Raw genomic sequence first — 8,902 nt, forward strand, 5'->3', positions numbered from 1 at the left:
CACGAATACAGTAAAATGCAGGAGTCTTGAGAAACTTTTAACAGTGATTTCTAAGTTGATACAGCATCTAAAATTGTTGAACAAATTGACCAACAACAATTGAAAACAGCACAGATGGATGCAAAAACGTGTTTGGTGTGAATGGCCCCTAAGCCTATTTCGGGCCCTATTCTATTTAAAGCAATTGCAGGTGTTCTTACAAAAAGTCAGACTACATTAGCACCAATTTGAAAGTGCTACATAAGTAAGGGATAATGTACAGACAGCCGGTCATTATCGCAAAATAAACCCAGACAGGGTGATTATGGGACGCCAACATGAAGCGGAGGGGTCTTGTAGTAACCCTGAAGCAGGGCTGGGGAGAGAAATCGGCCCGGGATTTTACATGGCAACTGGCCCAACGTAGTTGAGTGGTGGGGGGGCAGGTTTGCTGTCCTTTTCTGCATATCGCGGCTCTGTATTGTGGTCCTTTCTGCATAACGTGGCGGCTCTTTTTTGCTTAGCGTGGCCCATTCGACACGTTTCACGGGCCGACCCACCGGCCCGCTCGGTTCTCCTGATAGCCAGTCCACCCCTGATTGGCCCCACAGTGCGTCGGCTCACCGGGAAAATGCCCGGTAATGCCAGATTACCAGTCTAGCCCTGCCCTGAAACGACATTTTCTTTGCGCACACATCAGGAAACTTAACAAAACCTTGAGGGATTTCCCTCCTGATTACTCCAGTGTCTCATAAAAGCTCCCCAAAGCATTGATGTCCTTCTGAGGTATGACCTAATCTGGCACGAGATGAAAGTGAGGATCTATTTCTGCTGTTAGGGAAGGCAGGTGTAGGAAGACATGTGATAATACTAAATACTAAATGAATGTCACACATTCACTGTCAGATGTTCAGCCATGGCTCATTGAATTTAATTTTTAGCAGTCATTCCAGCATTTAAAGCTGAAGTACATATTTTGTATGTCAGGAAACGTGTTTGAAAACAAAGTCATTATTCTGGCAATTCCATTTAGTGACACTAGTGCCACAGAAATTACACATTTAAGATTTAAAGTACACTCAAAATTCATATGAAATCACAATTGTTTCATTCGTCTTGGTCAAAGTCATTTTCATGTACATCAATATACATAAAAGGAAGGCTTTTGTTTTCCCATGTAAAGGCTAATCATATGACTGTAGTTTGATATCATTGTCTAATGTTCAGACATGCACAACTGGAAATGAATAGCGAGTCTGTTTGCAGAGCCTAGCTTATCATATGAATTTTTATAACAACATCCATCCTCTGTCACAGCATGGCATCACTGTTTACCTTGTCTCCCTGTCTTTGAGACATCCTGTCTGCGTTGTTCCATCAGCCCCTCTCCAATTTACCTCCTTAGATGAGGGCGATGAAGATGATTGATCTGAACAAATAGATAATCCCAGAAAATAAATCTGAAAAGCTTCAGTCTTAACTTCAGCTTAATTTAAGGATCTGCTTGATTTATGTAAACTGACATAATACCTTACACCCTATACCCATTGAATAGGCTACTTGATACTACATTTATATTACATGCATGCAGTGCAATATTTGATACCTGGAAATTAGCATATGATGATGATTCATCATAACATATATAACAGCACCTACTTTTTGGAAGCATTTTAATGCTCCCATCAGACATGTAATGTCACTATAAATGCATGTTCAAAGTGCATGACTTCTCGCCATTGCAAATTACAAAAAGACACACAGCTAAAACTTTTTTGCACAACCATATGCTTTTGCCTGCATGAGGTGACTATGTATTTAAATGGACTATCTGTAATCATAGGGAAGTGAAGGAGTGATTTTGCTTATTACAGCACAGTGAGCCATGCTTTTACGCCCCTGGAAATGTAAAAAAGTCTGACTATTTGTGTCACTGGTAATACAGAAATGTACTCTCAGTGATACCTTTCCTTTCAAGATCTGAAAGATTTTTATCTGTGCCAGCATATAGCATGAACACTTTTTACATTTAATTAATTCAGGTGCATGTTAATAATTTCAAGAAAGCTGCTGTCATGCTGACAAAAACAAAATCATGGTTTTCTATAAGGGTAGAGGAGGGTGAATGTGTCATTTTGTGCAAGCTGCTGAACTTCGATGACTAATACTACAAATTCAATTAAATTTGATAAATTTGATGGATGGATGGATGGATACAGACAGACAGACAGACAGACACATGATAGATAAAAACAGAAAGAGTAAGACAGAAAGACAGACAGACAGACAGAGATATATAGATAAAAACAGAAAGAGTAATGACAGACAGACAGATAGACAGACAGCAAAGAGTAACAGACAGACAGAAAAACAGTGACAGACAGACAGATAGAGAAAGAGTAACAGACAGACAGATATACAAACATAAAGAGACAGACAGACAGGCAGGCAGACAGATAGATAGTCAGACAGACAGCAAAGAGTAACAGACAGATAGACAGCTATATAAACATAAAGAGACAGACAGACAGATAGATAGAATTCCTACAATTTATTTAAAGTGAAGTATGAATAAGAATGTTGTTATTATTATTAATTGTATTATGCACACGCTGCTCATCAATATTACTACAATTAGTCACATAGTGCAATTATATAAAACGGTGCAAGTGCAACGTGGTTGGTCTTATCAAATAGCCTAAGCGCAAAGCTCTCAGACTCCGGTATCCATGGGCGTCTCGCACTATTTGTCGTTGTTGATTAATTGTTATACATTCTACGGTGTTATTCTAGACCATACTATGCAGTTTGTTTTTCTTGAAACATTAAATAATTTTGAGCGGTGATTTTGTTTTTTTTTATTTGCACGTAATAGTCAGTCTACCAATCGCGGATGGATCTGTGCAACGCGCAAAGAGCCCAAACACGAGAATTGAGAGTTAATACAGTCGCCCGCCTCGGTCTCACACAGACATCAACAGAGCGCACCGAGAACACTCAAAAGCGCGAACGTGTGTAGATCTTTCTCACTATGGATGCTCGGGGACATTTGTGAATAATTACCGGAGTTTGAGACCTTGTAGAAGAGGAACCGTTTTCGTGGGATTTCCTGTGGAGTCTCACTCTTAAAAATACATTTCAAGGGAATTCGGTCTTCTCAGTGAAGGACGAAGTGCCGGTGTTTTCTCACGGCTCGGAGCAAATTTACGCATCTTAAAGACTTTTAAGACTGATAATCATTTTGTGAAGACAACAGAAAATGTTACTGTCCACATTTGGATCTTTTTCCCATATTTGCAGCACTACAAACATCGACCACTTACCGGTGAAAATTCAACTTCAAGCAGGTAGCCCACGCTCTGATTAAACCGCTAATTTGGATTCAAAAATAAACAATGCATATTGTCATTTAATTGCGTGTGTTTGAAATATGTTATCTGTAGTACTCCCGCGTGAGTCTATACTGATAAACTACAGGCGCATGTGACCTCAGTAAATGGAGCCATTTTGTTGCCAACCGTGCGTAATGCACATTTGCGTTATTTTATTAACTCTGATTATTTTTTTCATATTACAGCCAAGAACGAACGGGAGCCTTTTGAGAAGGTCTACAATGTGGGTTCGGTGCTGGGAAGTGGCGGTTTTGGGACAGTGTACGCCGGTACTCGGATTTCAGACGCTCTCCCGGTAAGTGCAGGCTTTGTTTTGGTCGCAGCACATGGCCGCATTTCGCGCCACACACATATACACACCAGCTGTTTTCTGATTTCTTTTAATTTGTTTTTATCCAGGTTGCGATAAAACACGTCGCTAAGGAGAGAGTCACCGAATGGGGTACATTTGTAAGGACTTTTATTAATTTTCCCCATCCAATATCTGCTTTTTGCTTTGCTATCTTAAATATTTGTGCGTGTCTAATGCTTTTATATACATTTCAGAATGGGTCGCTGGTTCCACTGGAGATTGTTCTGCTGAAGAAAGTGGGAAGTACCTTTCAGGGGGTCATTAAACTCATAGATTGGTATGATAGACCCGACGGTTGGTTGATTATAATGGAGCGGCCGGAGATGGTGAAGGATTTATTCGACTACATCACCGAGAAAGGCGCGCTGGATGAGGACTCCGCCCGGGGATTCTTCAGACAGGTTTTAGAGTCGGTTCGGCACTGCTACAGCTGCGGGGTCGTTCACCGGGATATCAAAGACGAAAATCTCCTCGTTGATTTATGCAATGGGGATCTGAAACTCATCGACTTCGGTTCCGGGGCGATCCTCAAGGACACCGTCTACACTGACTTTGAAGGTGCGTCCTTGACTCTTTCACCTCCTGCTTTGTATGGGCGTAAATGCGTTTCGGGTTCATGGGGTGCTTTTTGCGCACCTGCTAATCTCGCTGGTATTTATTTAAATGTATGTGTAGCCTTAAAGTGTCCAATCAGTTTTAGCATATGTGCTGTTTTATATTAGACATTAATCATATGAATTTGGGCGTATCACTTTAAATTAACCTGTTTACCTCATATTTTGTCGGCGCTACTACCAAATAAATGCGAAAGCTTGTGGTGTTTCATGGAACAACTAAAGCACGTGACTTTATCATGGATCCCTGTTTTTGTTTGGTATCCAGGCGACTCGTGGCATTTTCAGGGGACCCTCACACCAACCCTAGCAAAGAGGCCTTTGTTATGGGAAGTGACTCATGCAGAAAGCATTTGGGATTTTGCTTGTTGCTGTTTGTACCTGAGCGCGTTTGAAAAGCCCCCCTTTAGATAGTCCTGTTTCGGCATGGTTTTTATTTTTGGAATGGGCTCATTGTGGACTGGAGGAGGGAGGAGAGCTTGTGTGTAAGCCAGACCACTGGCGCCCCCTTCATAGAGTCAGCTGACTAGAGTGGCTTAATATACAGTGCTGCAGTGTAATCAAAATATGAGGATTTAATTTTTGTGTGTATGTGGGTGCAAACATGGCTCTCAAACCCCATAATGAAATGTGTATAGTCTCAATGTATTTGAAGTCTGTATTTAAAGTCTTGTTTTTATTTTGCAGGCACACGAGTTTACAGTCCCCCTGAGTGGATACGTTACCACAGGTACCATGGACGCTCCGCAACCGTGTGGTCTCTTGGCATCCTGCTGTACGACATGGTGTGTGGGGACATCCCCTTTGAGCACGATGAGGAAATTCTGAGGGGACGTCTATTTTTCAGGAGGAGAATCTCTCCGGGTATGTGAAGTACACTCTTATACTTCATTATAAACACTTTTTTTTTTTTTTTTTTAATCTAAACATGATAAATTAACTTTGTTCCTTTGGTTTCTCCTGCAGTGTGTGAACAGCTCATCAAATGGTGCCTCTGCTTGAGGCCATCGGACAGGCCCACTTTGGAGCAAATCTTTGAGCATCAGTGGATGCGTATGGAAGCAGATACCAAAACGAAGAATGGTGACATCATGCTTCACACCATCAGCACAGAATCGAGCTCCAATTCGAGCAAAGAAAGCCTTTGACAGCACTGGAGATGCTGAGTGAACAGACTCTTGGCCCTTGTTTCCAGTCAGTTGGTTATTGGGACTTTGTTGCATAATTGTTTTGTTTTTTTTTCTTGCTAAGGGTGAGTCATTACCCACTGGGATTGCATTTAAGCAGCAATGCTAGTAATCCTATTTTACTGGTTGCTCTTATAGAGCTTGAACATAATTTTTCTTTTAGACTATCTTTTTAGTTTTCTGTGCCTTTTTTGGAAAGCTGCTTTTATGGGAATCGAGTCAGGACACCAGGTGAATTTTCATGGATTTTTGGGGAACTCCCCTGAAATCATGGGTATGTTCCAAGGCTGTATGTGGTGGATCTCCGTTACCCTCTAGTGGTCGAATACTTGAACTACACATTTACTACTCTCTTTCACAGTATCTCTCTGCTTCTCTGCCTTTCATATTTACTATTTCAATTTTTTTTTTTTTCCTTTTGGTATTTTCTGAATGACTTCCACTACTTCACCTCTGTTGACATCACTCTCTAGCCCTTGTTTTGCAGAGGCTTGAGTGATGTGCACAATCAATGCAATATTCGTGGACCCATTTCTGTCTCTCCCGATTCTTTTATAATTTTTTAATTCAAGTATTTGCATTGTATTTATGTACATTTTCTTCCATGTATCTTATTTATTCATGCAATACAAACATTCCACATGAGTAATGTGGCTATTTATTTATTTATTCAGTTTATACCATCTGCAAAGATTAAATTGAAATTATTAAATGTAAAAGTTCCCCTGGCTTCTCTTTAGTTTAACCTAAATGATCATAAACATGCTAAAGCTATCTAATACTGATACAAATATATGACAGATGTTTAGTGATACCATTCTTATGTAGTGTAAAATTTAGTATCAGTTTATTCTCCATGTGAAGTGGAAGTAAAAATGTGTTTTAGTCCTTCCACTGTGACTGGAACTTTTTTTTTTTTTTTGAACTGGTGAAACATTTATTTTTTATATTTGACACAATAAATTTCTTTCATATGTAAACCTTTTGTGGTGTCTGCATTTAAATAACATCCTCAGGTTTCAATGTGCAGCAGTGTTTCTATTAAATATTAAACCAATTATAATCCTAAAACAGACTATGTAGCTAGATTAGTATGGTCCATTATCAGAAACACAGTGTACAAGCATGCCAGTCCTCATAAACAGTGTGTTTGGAGCACGATTGGCAGAACTGCAGTCAAGAAACTGGTCCGTTATGGACTGTGGTCATTCTGACAAGTGATTTCAATCGATTTCATTGTTTAGTATAAACGTCCGCTTTCATGTCAGTTCTGTGAGTGCTGTTAAAGTCTCACATCTGCCCTGAACAGATGTTAAGTCCATGAGTTTGAATTCTCTGCTTTGGCTGTAAAGCAGGCTCATGCACAAGGCAACCAGGCACTTCTCAGGCAACTTACAGTCTAGCTCATCCCACAAAAGCTCAATAGGGTTAAGATCCATAACCCTGCTTTCCAATTATCTGTTGTTCAATGTCTGTGTTTCTTTGCCCACTTTAACCTTTTCATAAGTGTCTTTTTCTTTGCAATTCTTTCATAAGGCCTGCACCCCTGAGTCTTCTCTTTACTGTTGTATATGAAACTGGTGTTGAGTGGGTAGAATTCAATGAAGCTGTCAGCTGAGGACATGTGAGGCATCTATTTCTCAAACTAGAGACTCTGATGTACTTATCCTCTTGTTTATTTGTACATCTGGTCTTCCACATCTCTCTCTGTCCTTGTTAGAGCCAGTTGTCCTTTGTCTTTGAAGACTGTAGTGTACAACTTTGTATGAAAAGCATTTTATAGCATTTATTCCTCAAAACAATGATTGACTGATGATTTTCTAGAGACAGCCGTTTCTTATTTGCAATTTTTTTTACCTTAAATTGACCTTAAGACATGCCAGTCTATTGCATACTGCGGCAACTCAAAAACAAACACAAAGACAATGTTAAGCTTAATTTAATGAACCAAATGGCTTTCGTCTGTGTTTGATTTAATAACACATGATTTTCTAGTAACAAATGAACAATTTATTATGATTACTCAAGGATAAGGTGTTGGAGCGATGGCTGCTGGAAATTGGGCCTGTCTAGATTTATTATCAAAAAATGACTTTTTTTAAATAGTGATGGTGCTGTTTATTTTACATCAGTAATGTCCTGACTATACTTTGATCAGTTGAATGCCACTTTGGTGAATATAAGTAACAATTTCATTCCCAATCAGCAAAATCTGTACATTATTCCATTTTTTGGGCCGCCAGTTTATGTCAGTGTCACTTGTACATATCTGTTAACATTTTGATTTTTTTTTTTTTTGGTGTTTCAATACCCTTTAAAGCAAAATGTATTAATTGCACTTCCATCAGGGAGTAACTACAGCAAAGACGTATCATGACCACTGATCATGACTAACATTTAGCTGAATCTTAGTAATTGGTTCAATAATCAGATGTGGACTATCATAATTTCTGCATATATGTCCTTACACAAACCTCTCGCCGCTGGAGTAAAGATTGGACAATCACATACATTATGTGAGTATGCTGCCCCTAAGGGTTTTAGGATCTCAAACTAAAATGTTAAGTAACAGAAAGAAACACTTTTTTGGTTATTTGTGATAACCCGATAAGATTTTTAATATCAAATTTCTTTATTATTATTATTTATTTTTTAGCTAAAGATTAAGAGCTAAGCATAAGTAGATGGAAAATATATTTCAAGACAGAAATTTCCATGTGGTTTGAAGATTTTATTAAATACAATGACTTTTCCGGGTCAGAAAATTCCATCCATCCATCCATCCATCCATCTTCAACCGCTTATCCGAAGTCGGGTCGCGGGGGCAGCTGCTCCAGCAGGGGGCCCCAAACTTCCCTATCCCGAGCCACATTAACCAGCTCTGACTGGGGGACCCCGAGGCGTTCCCAGGCCAGTTTGGAGATGTAATCTCTCCACTTAATCCTGGGTCTTCCCGAGGCCTCCTCCCAGCTGGACGTGCCTGAAACACCTCCCTAGGGAGGCGGCCAGGGGCATCCTTACCAGATGCCCAAACCACCTCAACTGACTCCTTTCGACGCAAAGGAGCAGCGGCTCTACTCCGAGCTCCTCACGGATGACTGAGCTCCTCACCCTATCTCTAAGGGAGAAGCCCGCCACCCTTCTGAGGAAGCCCATTTCGGCCGCTTGTACTCGTGACCTAGTTCTTTCGGTCATGACCCAGCCTTCATGACCATAGGTGAGGGTAGGAACAAAAATTGACCGGTAGATCGAGAGCTTTGCCTTTCGGCTCAGCTCTCTTTTCGTGACAACAGTGCGATAGAGCGAGTGCAATACCGCCCCCGCTGCCCCGATTCTCCGGCCAACCTCCCGCTCCATTGTCCCCTCACTCGTGAACAG

General features: G+C 40.4%; 1 protein-coding gene across 1 annotated transcript; it reads left to right on the plus strand.

The window, feature by feature from the left end:
• The first annotated feature begins 2,951 nt into the window (after positions 1 to 2,951).
• Positions 2,952 to 6,476, plus strand: LOC127638337 (serine/threonine-protein kinase pim-3-like). The gene is made up of 6 exons (XM_052119816.1): positions 2,952 to 3,326; positions 3,557 to 3,666; positions 3,771 to 3,821; positions 3,918 to 4,281; positions 5,025 to 5,201; positions 5,304 to 6,476. The coding sequence occupies exons 1-6, from the start codon at positions 3,239 to 3,241 to the stop codon at positions 5,483 to 5,485; spliced, it is 972 nt and encodes a 323-aa protein (XP_051975776.1). The 5' UTR covers positions 2,952 to 3,238; the 3' UTR covers positions 5,486 to 6,476.
• Positions 6,477 to 8,902: the final 2,426 nt, after the last annotated feature.

Source organism: Xyrauchen texanus, chromosome 46 (assembly GCF_025860055.1).
Source record: "Xyrauchen texanus isolate HMW12.3.18 chromosome 46, RBS_HiC_50CHRs, whole genome shotgun sequence".
NCBI classification, from domain to species: Eukaryota; Metazoa; Chordata; class Actinopteri; order Cypriniformes; family Catostomidae; genus Xyrauchen; species Xyrauchen texanus.